Here is a 16,846-nt window from a genome sequence, read left to right as displayed (position 1 = left end):
TATAATATATATTAATGTTATTTAATATTATGTATAGTGACACTATAATAGTAGATATTATATATTATTATATATACAATATTATATAGAATGCATATAAATTAAGTTCTATGTCAGTTCATACAATCTGCTGTTCAGAAATATTCTAGCATTTTGAGAATTTTCTCCAGTGCTACTTCAGCTTTTTAAGCCATTTGCCAACCCTGCCAATACCCTCCTCTCTGTCCATTTTAGAAGAGCTGATCAAAAAATGGAAAAGAATAGCTGCATAATCTGTCAGTCAAAATTTATCATGTCTGATAAATTTGGTCTTTACAGGCATGCAGGGCATACTTCACCAGTACTGATACTTCAAGTCCGAGATACTTCTCTTTAGCAGAAAAAATATCTGACTCTTTAGTGAAAAGTTTTCATATAATGTACTGAGAGGTTTTTACAAAGCAAAATAAAGGCTGGACTTCCTCTGTAATTCTCAGACAATCTCATTGTCTATAACTGATAACAGAAAAGCCAAAGTAGATTTCCCTTTTAGTTTTTCATTCATGGTGCTTCTTTATTTCTTTAAAATTAGCATCTGTTAAGAGCTCTTACTACAAGTTTTAACTGAACTTTTTGATATAAAAAATGGAAACTATCTACAGTTAAATACAAATTCCCAGGAACTAAAAATGTAACCCAGAGTTGATTACCACAGATAGCTTGGGGTTGGGTTTGGTTTGGTTTTCCCTGGGGAAAACCAAATGTGTCAACGGATTCAAAAGTTCCATCTGAAAATGTTCGTTTTCTTTGCGAAGCCATTTTTCTTTTGCCCAGAAAGCCACTTTGTTTAAACATTTTCTACCAGTCATACTAGTTTTAAATGTCTAGCCCTTTGACAACTTGCTATTTTAAACAACTCCCCATACCTGGTTTGACATGTAAAATGCAGTGCTTATTTGCTAAATTTATGTACACAAGAAAAAGGAGAACGGTACAGAATTTTGAATTAAAATTTTAACATGCACTTTTTCAGGTCACTCATTGGAAAAAAAACTGAAACTTGCTAGTATCATTCATTTGTACTCCACAGATCCATTTTCCTTTCTTTGCTCTGCAAATGTTTTTGCATGACCGAACAATTCTTTATGCTGTTTATGTTATATGGGGCAAAAAAGCATACTCCCTCCCTGCCTCCCCTCTTTGAATGTATCTTGTTGTTTACTTAGCCTGTAAGCAAGTTTAGGATAGGAATATTTCTTATATCCCCCTCAGTTTTAGCTGGGCCTCCTAAAACATTTTTGTAAATAAAGTTATGCAGACCAAAAATCAAACAATCCATAAGGTAAACTATGCTATATGATAAAATTTAGTCAGTAGTTCAGTCTTCTGCATTACAGGGAACCCTTGCAGAAGTGTTGGAAGTGCTGGAAGTGCTACTTTCCAGAACTGCTGGAAATACTACCTTCCGGTCCAAGTGTCCAGAGATCTCTGGCCTTTCGTTTCATGGAATCCACAAAATATTGATTCAAGATGATTCAACCTACTGCTTTGCCAGGCTTTCCAATAAATACGTAGATGCTCCCAATAAAAGTAAACAAACTTGTATGAATAAATGTGGAAGTCTTGCCTACCATATTTATGAAGATATATTTTTTAATATATGTTGACTGATGTTCTGTAGAGCTTTGGATTTTCAGCTTTCAGCCCATCAAACAAACTAATACTGAGCCTGTTACAGCCAAATAATTCCTTGACAACTGAAGAAAAGATTCATAAAAAAAGTCTATCACTTAATGAAGCAGCACAGGAAGGGGGCGGGGGGGGATTAATTTTAAATATGTTTCATTTTTGCTTATGTGGCTTAAGAGGTAAAAATTACCAGAGCTGGAATCAAACATTCTCCCATTCACCACAGATACAGGATTGCACTGGAGCAGTAGCAGCTTCCCACAGTCACTAGTGACAGAATAATTCAGGTTGGGAAGGAGCTCAGTAGGTCCACCTATGTCCAGCCTCCTCCCGAAAGGAGGGTCAACACTGAATTCAGACCAACTTGTTCAGGGTTTTGTCCTGTAAGATCTTAAAAAACCCCTTAAGGGTTTTTTTTAATCCTCTTAAGGATGGAGACTTCACAACCTCCGTGGGCAAACTGTTCCAATTCTTAATTATTCTCCTTTTCCTTTTACCCAGTTGCAATTTCTCCTGTTTCACTTATGACTGACATGTACTTTCCCTGACCAATACATAACCTTGGGTGCAGAGGAGTCTTAGCAATTGCAGACTCTTAAGTATTGGATTCAGAAGCAGAGTCAGGGCTGTGAAAAGTTCCACAACTATATGGGGTTTACCCCTAGACTTTAAATTAGGCAAAAGCTTAAATTCCTTCTGAATCAAAGCTGAATGTTGGCCCATTTTGAGACTGCCAGAATTGGTCCCAACTGTGACTAAACAAAGTAGACATCTACACATTAGCAAAATCTAATACTTAATGTGTTTTTAATTTTATAGCAAATATGCTAAACACGTTTGACAAAGTATGCAGTCAAGACCCACATAAGCCTTGCTCTCCAAGAATCTTTCCAGGTAACAAATGCATTTTGTTATTATCTCCATGGAATTGAACTGTGGAAGGATATGGACACCTCAATCACTTACCGTGTTGCGTAAGAAGCAAAGGATATGGTGAAGAATCTGTCCAGACACTGATTCTGAACTTTGATTCACCAAGAATATGGTCTGGGAACCTTGTTGCAACACTCCAGATTTTCCCGGTGTTTGTCTTCAAGTCAAAAGCAGGATAGGCATTTCTTATCCTGAAAAGAACATGTGATTAAATTATGGCTAAATAGGTATGCATTTCAGCTCTTTTATAGGAACAAAACAAAAATTCTACAAGATACCTATAATAATAGTACATAGAGAGCTGTTAGGAATAACATTTTATACAAACAGAAGGGAAAATGGTAGCAACTCAAACTTTGTTTTCATGCATTAATGAGATAACTACATCTTTTACTTAATATGAAAACCATCAGTAAAGTCCTCATGAACTTGACAAAATCACTGCTGAGCTTGACCTCAGTGAAGCCAAAAGGAGTTTAAACACCAAGCACAGTAGAAACGAGGGTGCTCAAATATGTGCTTAAATAACAGAGTTTTAATATAAAATTAACCAAGAGCATGTGCACAGACGGCTGTGACTAGGACAGCTGGTCAAAATGAATGCAGGAACATGCTTTCTATGCAAAAATCTTAAGGAGTCCCTATTTTCACAGTGCTCTACAATTCAATCTGAAATCCTCATTACTAAAACCCTGGGTATTTATGTAAATGTCTGTAGAAAGCAATAACTGTTACAGTCACCGAGTCCCTCTGATATACCATTACTTATAAAATATAATGCCCCTCCTCCTTCCAATTACCAAAGACTTGCAGATACTAATTCCTCCTGAGGTACCATTTCCTAATGAACACTGGTCACAGGTATTATGTCTGTCAGCTGAGATTAAACTTGCTTTTTAAGCAAATACACTTTGCAGCTGCAGGTAAGAGTACATATTGTACCAGCTGAAGCTTTACATTTCACTAATTGGCCTGAATATTTTAGTAGCTAAACTCAAACATCCTGTACTAAGCATACTGCATTCTTTTTTTGTTTGTTAGTTCAAGAAGCATTTTGTAGCTTCCGAGTTGGCAGTGCTTTATACCATCTCTGATTACAGTATATTTTGAGCCACAGTTCTCTCACATAGAGTTCTTCATTACTATGTTACCTCCTGCCTCAGGGCTGCCACCCAAGTCTCTTAAACAACAGTATGAACTACTCTTTCATGCCATGTATTTCTATAGCATAAGAAGGAAAAAAAGCCTAGGCTTCCAAAATTAATAATCCAATGAAGCAGCCCATTTCTTATAACGAAAAGCCAGGGGGCATGATGTTTCAGTAGGAGAAAATGAGGCTTGACAATACCTCCAGTATGAGATTTATACTCATAGTAAAAAATCATTATACTACAAGAGGCTGCTTTGGTGACCTATGTAGTTGATGTCAGTCTATTTTCTTTGTGAGCAAGGTACACATAAAGCTTTCCCCTATCACCAAATTCATTCTTGTAACCCATTTCTGTAAGAAGGCCAAGGACTGAATAAGACTGGAAACTTCACTACCCTTTCTCCAGCATCAAATTAATGGGCTATGTACACACACTGGGCATGAATCACCTCCTCAACTGGCAGTCACTTCAAAACTAAGCAAACCTCATCTCCTTCCCTACCTCAACACACATATATTTTAAGATAATGTGGGGACAGAAATTTGTTTTTTATGCTTTTGGGATAAAAATGCATTCAGTTCCACAAAGTGGTGCTCATTTATGGCCATGGATTGTTTTCAAGTGATTAAAGGGCTTCTGGCCTGAGCAGATGGGCAAAACATGTCCGTTGCAAAATTTTGAAAGGTTAGGTCTTCCAAGGCATAACTGAAGCACTACACAAGTATTAAACGAAGAAAATCTTGTGCTACTTGCTTTCTGTGCTGCAACAACTCAGCATATGCAGAAAGTACTAATATTTATAAGGATTTACTATTTCACAGCATTTTGTAACACTATGTATTTCTCTGCGGTGTAGAGCACATCTCTGAAGTCAGTAGGAGGTGGAGGAACTCTGCATTTTGCAGCACTGCACCCTGAGACTATCAGCTTAGCGTCTCCTGGTATCAAACTCACTTTAGGATGTATTCTGAAGGCACCCATTGAAGAACGTTCATTATAGCTATGTCCATAATTGTAGAAGTAACTAGATAAAGGGATTTTGAAAACTGCTTTACAGTTGTGTACAATGAAACATTTCAATTATAGATTACTACCTGTACAAATATTACCCAGGGAAAAATATGATGGGTTTCTATTTGAGCTACATGCTGGAGGTGCGAGTCTGCATGACACAGAGTCTGAATTATACGTCTTGCCTCTGCTGTATAAAAATGCCAGTTACTGAGATTCTTTGGGGACTGGAAGGATGCTCATTTGACAAGACTGAATATGTTAGTTATTTGCAAATTGATGACATTTTTTTTGTCTTTTGTTTCCTGTGACATTTTGTCCTAAGAATGCTTTCCCATTTATTTGATAGAAGAAAAGCAAAGGCTGTTCTTATTTTCTTTTTAAGAGTAGTTGCTAGTGATGCACACTAAACAAGTTACTGCAAAACAGGAATGGCTTAATTGTATTAATCCTTTTAGCCCTGTAAATAAACTCATTTATTCACAAAAAATCAATAGAAAGCTTTTCCTCTAATTAGAGACCACAGTTAAATGTGGAATGTTTGGACATTAAAAAAAAAAATCTGAGTATCTGACAGGAAAGCCTGTCATGTGGAATGTGACTTCATGCACCTGACATTAGTAGAATTGGGTTGGGGTTCAGAATGATGAACTGTGGAAAAAAAGAAGATGGAGACATGTGCAAATGAGTATGTTTTGAAGCTGACCATCCACCCCATATGAATATATAATATATTCACTGTTAATTTCAGGGCAACATCAAACTGGATTTTTTTTTTTTTTTTTCTTCTCTTTTAAGAGAAGCAGGCTTGGCTGACCTTGAATACAGTCAATTCCTTAAAGTCTAATTAAAAAAAAAAAAAAAAAAAAAAGTGGTATTCCATTTTCCAACTACTTTTCTGGGGGGAAAAGCATGCATTTGTGCTAACAACTTGATAGTGTGATCAGTGAATATCTACAAAGGAAAATGAATCTGCACAGATGGTCTAAAAACTTGTATTTCTTAGTGCTCTTGGATCTCAACACAATTTCTTTTTCCAGAGAAGATTAAGAAAGTAAAAAAGTTCTATCTCATTAAGCCACGCTATTAACTGTAACAGTAAACAATAATTAAAGGAGTTTTTGTCGCTTACTAAGTCTCACTTTTCATCATGACAGTACATAGTAATTCTGTTCTCAGTTAGTCAGTTCCTCCAATTCTTTTTTCCTGCTCCAAGCTACACAGGCACAAATATTGTCCAAAACAATGGCAGAAAATGGATCTTAAGTTTCACACACTATAAACTATCAACACTGAAGAGTTAAATGTACTTATCACTGATAAAGGAGACAACTAAGGGAGAAAATATTTTTGGAATTAACATTCCTTTGGGGATTTTAACCTTTAAACCAAAATTAGGAGCATTTCCATATTTAAGTAGATACTGGAATTAAGGCACTGTTCAGGAATGCAGGGATAACCAATCCAATTAATATAAATAAGCAAAATGTCACAGTTGTCGGAATAAAGTGTTCTTCATTACTTACTTCTCCACTGCATTGCAAAAAGTAACTGTGTTTTCATTACTTCCTTGATTTGCTTCAACCAGCTGGATAGACCAACCTGTAGCCTAAAAATACCAAAATGACACCAGAAGAAACAGAGCTCAGTTATTTAGATAACAGGAAGCAGAAGCATAAGGCTAACCTTGCATTTGATTCCATGAGAACTGGCTTTCATACCTTATCATCCCTCCCCTGACTTGATGGAGCTCCAAATAAGCACAAATAACCCCATTTTGACTGCACTCTAAATGCTTTCAGAGAAAAAAAAAAACAGTCACAAAGCATCAGCTACCCTGGGTTTAACAATTTTTTTTTCCCCCCTCTGTGCAGAATATAAGGAATTCCAGACAAAGCTTTCAAAATTCACCTAGTGTCAGAGCACAGATAACTCTAAATGAAGAAGATGTATGCTTAGTTTACAAAAGGGAGAGGGGACAAAATGAAGCTTATGCTGCAGTGAGTTTTAATCCTTATTTTCTCTCTTTCTGCCCTGGAAGGAAGATTGGGATCCCTTCAAACTCCATAAACCTGTCAGGTAAGTCCCTAAGACAGATAACAGGAAGCCAGTGTATTCTGTTGAACATGAAAAATCCCCAGATACTTTCTCTAAACTTGGAGAGCACAGGTCTGAGCCACTATTTTGGGTCAAAGCACCCCCTTGTCTGCTTGCCATAGTACCTTCCAGTCAGAACATTACCTCCAAGAAAGAGCTTAATACTATTACATCTGCAAGCCCATTCTATTCTTGTACATACAGACATGTACAAGGCTTAGCTGAGACATCAACTTTTAAACCCCTTCAGAAAAAGAAGCAACTAATGACATGTCACAGAAGAGGAAACTGAGATATGGCGAAAGGTGTATTTTATCATTTTAATAATAATTTATATCATAGAATAGAATCATAGAATCGTTTAGGTTGGAAAAGACCTTTAAGATCATCCAGTCCAACCATTAACCTAACACTACCAAGTCCACACTAAACCAATTAAGGGTAGACTAGACTAAACCAAACCATGTCCCAGAGTGCTACGTCTACCCATTTTTTGAACACTTCCAGGGATGGGGACTCCACCGCCTTTCTGGGCAGCCTGTTCCAATGCTTGGCTACCCTTTCTGTGAAGAAATTTTTCCTAATATCCAATCTAAACCTCCCCTGACACAGCTTGAGCACATTTCCTCTTGTCCTATCGCTAACTACTTGGGAGAAGAGACCAACACCCACCTCACTACAACCTCCTTTCAGGTAGTTGTAGAGAGCATGTAAATTTATAAAAATTAGTAATAAATAATAAACCAAATTTAATTTTTTTTTTCTGGACAATGAACTGCAATATGCATGAAAAGATGCAGGCTGGGAAATTTTAGCTACAGTTTAAAAGAGGGGATGAGTATAAAAGATGAAAGATCTGTTGGGAGCTGGTTAGTGGGGAGATCACAACGGCAGAACTGAAAGCTCAGAAGTTACAAACTTTTTATAGATACCATCGGTCTTGGGTCTCATTGTATGTAGTAGAATCATAGAATCATAGAATCATCTAGGTTGGAAAAGACCTTTAAGATCATCCAGTCCAACCATTAACCTACACTACCAAGCCCACTCTAGACTAATCAAGGGTAGACCAGACTAAACCATATCCCGAAGTGCCACATCTACCCGTTTTTTAAACGCCTCCAGGGATGGAGACTCCACCACCTCTCTGGGCAGCCTGTTCCAATGCCTGACCACCCTTTCCGTAAAGAAATTCTTCCTAATTTCCAGTCTAAACCTCCCCTGGCGCAGCTTAAGCACATTTCCTCTTGTCCTATCGCTAGCTACTTGGGAGAAGAGACCAACACCCACCTCACTACAACCTCCTTTCAGGTAGTTGTAGAGAGCGATCAGGTCTCCCCTCAGCTTCCTCTTTTCCAGGCTAAACAACCCCAGTTCCCTCAGCCGCTCCTCATAAGGCCTGTGCTCCAGACCCTTCACCAGCTTCATTGCCCTTCTCTGAACACGCTCCAGCACCTCAACGTCCTTCTGGTATTGAGGGGCCCAAAACTGGACACAGTATTCCAGGTGTGGCCTCACCAGCGCCGAGTACAGGGGGACAATCACCTCCCTGCTCCTGCTGGCCACAGCATTCCTGATACAAGCCAGGATGCTGTTGGCCTTCTTGGCCACCTGGGCACACTGCTGGCTCATGTTCAGCCGGCTATCTACCAACACTCCCAGATCCTTTTCGGCCAGGCAGCTTTCCAGCCACTCCTCCCCAAGCCTGTAGCGTTGCATGGGGTTGTTGTGACCGAAGTGCAGGACCCGGCACTTGGCCTTGTTGAACCTCATACAGTTGGCCACGGCCCATCGATCCAGTCTGTCCAGGTCCCTCTGCAGGGCCATCCTACCCTCGAGCAGATCGACACTCCCACCCAATTTGGTGTCGTCTGCAAACTTACTGAGGGTGCACTCGATCCCCTCATCCAGATCATTGATAAAGATATTGAACAAGACTGGCCCTAAAACAGAGCCCTGGGGAACACCGCTCGTGACCGGCCGCCAACTGGACTTAACACCATTTATCACTACTCTCTGGGCTCGGCCACCCAACCAGTTCTTTACCCAGCGAAGAGTATGCCTGTCTAAGCCGTGAGCTGCCAGCTTCCCGAGGAGGATATTATGCGAGACGGTGTCAAAAGCTTTGCTAAAGTCGAGGTAGATGACATCCACAGCCTTTCCATCATCTACCAGGCGGGTCACCAGGTCATAGAAGGAGATCAGGTTTTCATTATTTTAGTATTATATAGTATTATATATTATATTATTTAGTATTATATAGTATTTTCATTAACCACAATAGCACAAGCATTAGAATAGTGCTTACGAAATTTAAAGATAAGAAGGGGACATCATCAATAGAGGAAAAAATTGAAATGCGTGGTAGGAAAAACAATGGATAACCCTGAGCACTGAAATAAGAGAGTGAAATTAAATTTAGCAATACAAATTAGTAGTCCATTGCCCACTGATTCTAAACACTGCTGAAAAAGCTCCTTCAAAAGTCACTGAAAACATAGCACCTCCACTGTTTCATTTTTTTCCACCTTGGCTAGACACCTACCTTACAATTTACCTCAGCAGACAGTAATAAGAACTTCTGGTGGGGGTTCACTATTTAGAAATGATGAATGACTTGGTATCAGTAATGGCCTCCCAAAATCATGTAGTCATAAAAAGCCCCACAACACAAACAAACAAAAAAAAAAAACCAAAAAAGCCCCCATTCCTGATCACACATCAGGGTAGACAGTTTTACAAAAAGATATATTGACAAGGCTCTAAGAAGTTTGCATCTGGGATGTTGTGTACCCCTATGTTCCAGATGGAGGAGTTCAAGCCGGAACAAGCTCAGATAGACATTGCTGTGTTTGTGGGTGAGCTCTACAGCCAGGAGCAGGATCACAGCTTGCAGAGCACAGCAGGCAGGTAAAGCTACAGCAGTTTTTGCAACAGGGATGCAAAGGGAGCCCAGAACCTGCACTGAAGGCTACGCAGTGATGGTGGTGACATGCCACAGGGTATCTTCATCATGGGGTGCAGAAACAGCCCCTGTGGACAACAGAGACTTTGACCCACACAGAGCTCAAGAGGAAGGATGCTGCAGCTGAGGTCTCTGGCTGCAGGGCTTGTCTGGTGCCTCTCCCTGGGGCTGGGGACAGCAGTGGCCTCGCTGGTGGGAGCTGTGCTCTGGCTGCAGTGCCAAGCTGCTGGTGAAGGAGCTGCAGGAGGAGGTGAGCAGACAGAAGGGGAACAGGAGATTGACAGGGACTCTGTAGAGCTAAGGACCACCCAAGCCCTGTGCTGTAAAGGAGGGAAAACTTAAGACTACCCTACAGGAGCAGTGGATGGGGATTCCCACAGGAGGGAAGGCTGTAAACCTGCTGCTTCCAGCAACACAAAAAGGCTCCTTTTCCACCTGCAGTTCTGTCATTATAGAGCAGGTACAGTGCCCTGGGAAAGTGCATGGAAAAAGAGAGAGAGTGGATAAATGAAAAACTATGAAAACTAGGCCACAGGTAAGAAAAGGTGAGGCTAGGACACAACATTGAATGGGACTGAAGATATTAAAAGACCAAAACCACATTTGGGAACTGAGGAATGAGGAACAGAGAGGAATTAAGCAAGGAGAGGGCCGAGACTGGAAAAGGATGATTAGCCATGAGAACATGGGTATGGATCCTCAAGGTCATGCCTTGAAGAAGAACGTGATTAAATAATTACTAAAGGATGGCAAAAAGGAGCTTGACAGACAAAGCTGGAGTCCGGACCCCTCTCCTTGAAGAGACAGAAGTAACACAGGAGCCCTCTGCCTCTCTCACCTTTGCTGGCAGCATTTCCGAGTGAACCCTAATGGCAAACATGCACCCTGTGTAGACTAGTAATAGTCTACACAGAGGGAATTAATATACCATTGCTGACTAACTCAAATTACTTCCAGCAGCAGAGGTGTACGTAGTAGATGTATAGTTCCAACTCCACTGGTGAATCATGTGGATGAGAGATTTAGTTTTGTCATTTCTCTTTTCAGGTGTCCAGAAACTTTAATTTCTACCCATTGCATATAAAGGTAAGATATTAATTACATGATCACACATTGTTTTTCTATAGGACTCCAGTCTCCACTCATTCCAAATATCTGAAAGTGCGCAGTGGATGAGACAGAGAATTGTGTATGGAAAGAACTGATGACAACAGGTATAAAGTAACAGAGTGCATCCCTGGATGACTGGAATCTATCTTTTCCCATCCACAGTTTCCTCACGTTATGCTAATCAAGTCACCTGAACCATCCTTCCCAAATATGAACACTAACTGTGTATTTCTCATTTCTGGAGCACCCAAATTGAAATCATGAAGTTTGGTCAGATGATTCGGCTTGCATGAAGTGAGTCTTGCTAGTTGTTCTGAAAACACTAGATCCTAAATATCATAGATGGAGCAGCCAAATCTATTGGGTACTTTTTAGGTTGTATTTCAGTTTTCTTTCCAATATGGAGAAAATAAAATCTCTTCTCACAGAAACGTTATGAAGACAGTTTCTTTAGTATTTTTGAACATCTGACTTCATTACACTGGACATATTTTGAATAGCATGCACCAAATAAAGCCTAGGGCCATACAACTGCATCCAAGAGCTAAGGATCAGAATGACAGCATGATTTCAGCAATGTGAATATTTCATCTTCCATACCTATGACCTATGTCTAATGCTAATCTCCACGTTTTATCATCTTTGCCATTTCACTCTGTCTGTAGTCCTGGTTCTCATCTCCTACTACTCAAATGCATAATTTACTCATCCTGGACATCACCAATCCAATCTGTGCTCATTCTCTTTCTTTTGCTGTGGTGCTCCACTTCTCCAACTGTTCTCACAGTCTTCCTCGGCATCAGCCCTGTCACACCACGGCCCTTCTTATCTTTTCCAAAACTGCCAGCCCAGTAGCAATGAGTTACATCTTCACAGGCTTTTTTTACCCTTCCTTCTCTCAACTTACTTTAATTCTTATTTTCCCTTTCCCACCATCTCAAGGTTCAGTTGCCAACCCCTTGCCTTGGCTCCCTTCCTATCCTGACATGGCTGTTTCTTCCTGAAGGAATTCCTGTGACCACACTGATTTTTCTGTTACAAATCAATTCTCTCCTCTCTCCCATTTCTTCCTCTTCTAGCTAAACAGCTCAAATACTTCCCTGACTTAATGAAATCCTCCCACACATTCGATTGTAGTTGCCCTTGACTCACTCATCTCTTCTCCTCCCTCCCCTATAATTCTCTCCTCCTCCGTCACAGAAGCATTTGTGCCTGTTCTTATATGCCTGCTTCCTCTAGTACCTCTTCTTCCCATACTACAATTTAATCTCCTCCTGCTCGTTTGTATCCCACAATTTTCTACTTTTCTCATGAGAAGGCTTATTCTTTTCATCATGATGTCAGCACGCTTTAGTTTTCCTATCATAAGTAAAAAGCAACAACAACCTTTTGTCTCTCCACCTATTCATCCCCTCCTCTTTTGTATTCATCACTGAACTTCCAAAACGTGGTGCCCAGGATTAGTCTTAAGAGTTCCTGTCCTCAGATATATTTCCACCCCCGCCTCCCCATCTGTCTGGGTCTGCATATGTTTACTTCTCTAGTTCTCCCTATTCACAGACATAGAAACAAGTCAATCAACTGTCTCTTCCTCTTTGCTTTATGATACTGTGATCACTGGAAGTTAAAAGCAGAAGGTGAACCTTAACTGTCTTTTAATATTCATGGTGCAGAGGTATCCTGTAGGCTATTTCAGGATTCCTATAATGATTCAGAATGATAACAAGGACTAGAGGAATGGGAGGATTTATAATTTTCTTTTTCCTTCTCTATCTCAGGGTTTTGAGAGAAGGAAAATGAGGAGAGATATGACATCAGAGAGAGTCACGGGAGTCCCGTAAGACATCATTATTAAAAACAGCAAAGCCACGAATTGAGCTATGAACACCTGATGGAGGGAGGAAAAAAAGATAAAGTACCTGCTTCAACAAGACAGCTAAAGACAAGAGTGTATGTCACAGGATCCAGCTTCCACAGTTATAGTGAATATGTCTACTTTTAGAAAATAATTATATATGCACACATAAGTGCATACAGAACATGGTGAAGGTGGGACATGGCATGTCTCATCTCTCAGGATCAGGATACACCAGCCAAACTAGACAGAAGGATAATGATCTGGCTCAACAGAAAAACAGATTCAGTGTAATGTATTGTTATTTTGAATCTCAGATGTCATATCAGACTATACACATTTGTTATCTTATCTCTTTCAAGCACATCTCACTCTGCATTTCTGTACTTATCCCTCTGTGGTAGTTTTATGGTTCGATAAGCCATAAAATAAGCCTACTGGAGCATTCTAGACCATAATCTAAATTCTCTTCTGGTATAAAATGGCAAGTTTCCATTAGAGTCAATGGAGATACTTCATTTTATACTAGATGAGGAACTGGCCCTATTACTTTAAAATGAAATCTTTTTTAATAGGTAGATTGCAGAAATGTGTTGAGATTTTAAGTTGGTTAAAATGTAAAATATGTAGGACACAGATTCTGCCACTATAAAATACTCATTAGCTAGCCAGAGTAGGCACCTTCCCTTCAGAAGTCATTTTTTATGGTCTGCTGGGTTCCCTTCTGATATTAGAAACAAAGGAAGAGGATGCTAGGAGGTTTTCATACTGTATAAAACTCTCTTAACTAATCATGTACTCTTTGTTTGAGGGCATCCTCCTTGTAAAGGTACAATAATACTGTGGGAAATTCTGACTGCCAAGAAATCAAGTTACACAATTATTGGAAAATATACCTGACACTTCCCTCCATCTCTATCTTTGGAAGTAGTAAAGACCAAATAAACAGTCAATAAAAAGTCTCACAGTTCTTTCAGACAGCTGAATCGTAAGACACATGACAAAAACTCTCTACAGGAACAAAAGCTTGCTTCCCCGAAGGCATAAGTGTTTTCTTTTTCATCAGGTCTTTAAATCAAGTGCTTCTAATCCCCATTGCATCAGTGTGAGTGAATATACAAAGTGCAAGGACACAAATAAGAATAAAGAACTTTAAGCACTGTTAATATGAGAAAATTTAAATACCTCTCTGTCGTGCCCAGAGCTGCTGGGCCAGGTAAGTCCTACGCCAAAACTTCTGAAAGTGTCGGTTAAACAAGCTTCCCCATTTCCACTTTCATCTCTCACTTCTTGTCCAAATGGATAGTTGTCTAAGAAAGCGGGACATTGAGGACCTACATTGTCAAAGCCTGTCCGAAAACTCAGATTTGTGTTGCCTCTTTCCACATTTGAATCAAACACATTTGTGACTGGAGTTATACTATTCCTTCCATAGATTTCTCTCTCTTGACTGTAGGGGTAGGGATCCACCAGAGAGAAGTTTCTGTAATCAGACAGTAAAGAAGATCTGAAGCCAACCGTTGGTGACACTGTGCCTTGTTGCCACCGAGAGACACGATTTTCAGGGTAAGGTTCACCACAAGCAGCTAGAGGCTGACCACAAAACTGCTGGTCCGGCACATTCAGACCGAAGACATCTGATGGGAAAAAAATTTCTTCATGATGATGTGAATGTGATGAATCATAAAAAAAAAATTCATTGCTGACTTCATCAACTATTCGATCGAATCCTAGACGGATCTCTCCAGCAGGACCAGGATGGTACATTGGGTAAAATGCTTGCTCCCCAGCCTGTCCTTCATGAAATTCATTGTGTGAGAAAGGCACCATCCCAAAGTATGCCATGGCTGATTCTTCTCTTTGATCTTATCAATCCTCAGGGAAGTCTTACAATAGTTCCAAGGTCAAGAGAGTAATGTTCAGAACTGGAGCTACATACCCACTGAAACCAAGCACAGAATAAAAGTTAAACCCAAAAGTATCGAGTATACTGAAAGCAGTACACTTTAGACTTTTTTTTTTGCTTTAGAGCTTTCTCCACATGGTAGAAATATTTTCTTAATCTGGAGCTTGAATATTCTTTTTGCCTTATCCTTATTTCCAGACATATTTTTTATTATTATTAAATTATTATTATCCTGGACTCAAATAATAGCAACAGGATGCCTGAAACAACAGATCTAATACTAAAATACTAATTCTGACAAATATTGAAGAAAATCTCTGTATTATTATTTCCATTACTTTACACTTATATAGCCCACTTAATGAAGGAATCTAAAACAAGTAGGTAGGAAAGCTTCATATTAATGGTTGCTTTAACAGCAGTTTCATTCATATCTTCCTCTTTTTTTGTGCCTCAAATTTCTTCATATTCTATCACTTTTTATCCTAGTGTAAGGTGATGAAAAGTTAAGCCAAAGAACATAGAAAACATGGATCTCCAATTAATATTCAAAACACTACACCCCAAACCCTTGGATATGGCATATATAAAGGAAAACAAATATAAATAAATAAATTTCAGCCTTTTTTGGTTTTTTGTTTTTCAAAACAGATATATCTTCAAAGCCTGAGGTTGCATCTTTTTTAGCAAATTAACAGGCAAGGGCATGAACTTCAGCAGAAGCTCACCATCATTCACACTGTTACTAGCAAACTTCCTGAGATGATTTCGGCATGCGCCAAGTAGTCCTATGGTTCAGATGGGCAGCATGTACTGGAAACTGCTGTCAGTAGGCATGAGGGTATCTTTTTTTAGGAAGAGAGCTTAGTTCTAAAACCAGAATCTATTCTGGGCCACTTGCCCTCAAGGTCTTGGCTTGTTTCATTTACTGATACAGATGTAGCCTAAAAACACAAATGACACAGAATAGCAATACCACATAAAGTACACAGTTGTGCTGGGTACTTCATCACATAAAAGAAATAGAAAGATCTGATTTAATAATCCAATAAAAAATGTATTCCTTAGCAGGAAAAAAAAAAAAAAAACAACCTACTGAGATGAAAAGTGTGCTCAGAAATTGCTAAAGCTTAGCTCCACAAATAGCTTTTCCAATATGTCCCCAAGATCTATACCATATTAGCTTAGATAATAGTGCCTTGCAATGAAAATCTATATTACAGCAGAAGGTATTCATCACAACTTTATTTATTTTTGTTTTATTTGAAGTCAAACTCTAGGTGACATAGGCTCCTGTCACCCACAGTGAGGAATGAGAAGAGAAATGAAAAGTTAAATGGGTTGAAATGAAGTCTCCAAGTTAGAGGCTGAACTACTCTTTCAAGCCCTCGACTTAGTGATTCCACATGTTGTGTCCTTTGGTTTGCTTTAACTGTGCTGAAAAAAAAGCATTTATGAAGTTACACTAAGCCAGATAACCAAAACGATGCATACCACTTTGAATGGTGATCTGAGCATGAACTTCAATTACAGTCTCTGCACCTTTCTCTGAGGGAATTGTGAAGTTCACTACGTTTTTGGATTAAGATGACACCCTTCTTTGCAGAAAAACTAATGAGCATAGCAATAAGAATTTTTTTTATTAAATTGTCCTCATTTACAACTTCCTCTGTTTCTCATTTCTACAGCAGGTGAATAAAAGAAAGAAAACAAGAAAGAAAAGCATATATCCATTAAATCAGGAAAGATAACTTCCCCCCCACCCCCCTTCTTGAGAATCGGAATGTTTCAGGAAAAATAAAAGATAGAAGAATGATGTCTCCCTCCAGACCCACCTTCCTTAATAAAGTTTGGCTACCTGGAAGACTGCAATAGAGGCACAGAAAATACACCACCTTTTAGAGCCTTTCAACTGTTTCTAAAATATTTTCTTTATATTTCAAACAAATTCTGTTTATAATGATACTTAAATGCCTAAAAGCTAACCCTCCTTATTCACCACTAAGGTTTTTATGTGTAACATCCCACATTTCTCCAACAGTCAAATATTCACACACACACACAGAGCGCCAACCTCCATCTATCTGTATATGAATGCTTATCTCCTGCACTCTCCATACTGTTCAGGAGAAGTATGGTTTTCCTAGTGG

The 16,846-nt window shown here is 39.2% G+C and overlaps 1 protein-coding gene across 2 annotated transcripts in view; it reads right to left on the bottom strand.

Annotated features, from left to right (window-relative positions):
* Positions 1–14,635, bottom strand: part of PIK3C2G (phosphatidylinositol-4-phosphate 3-kinase catalytic subunit type 2 gamma) — a 205,328-nt gene extending 190,693 nt beyond the window's left edge. For both annotated transcript variants that reach the window (XM_075721540.1, XM_075721547.1), the window contains exons 1-3: positions 13,976–14,635; positions 6,290–6,372; positions 2,635–2,792 (exon numbers count right to left, since the gene is read on the bottom strand). In XM_075721540.1, coding sequence (XP_075577655.1) covers positions 2,635–2,792; positions 6,290–6,372; positions 13,976–14,635 — 901 coding nt within the window. The remainder of the gene's footprint in view (positions 1–2,634; positions 2,793–6,289; positions 6,373–13,975) is intronic.
* Positions 14,636–16,846: the final 2,211 nt, after the last annotated feature.

This window comes from Pelecanus crispus, chromosome 1 (genome assembly GCF_030463565.1).
Source record: "Pelecanus crispus isolate bPelCri1 chromosome 1, bPelCri1.pri, whole genome shotgun sequence".
NCBI classification, from domain to species: domain Eukaryota; kingdom Metazoa; phylum Chordata; class Aves; order Pelecaniformes; family Pelecanidae; genus Pelecanus; species Pelecanus crispus.
Note: the sequence above shows the minus strand (reverse complement) of the source record. Positions and strands in the feature narration are given on the sequence as shown.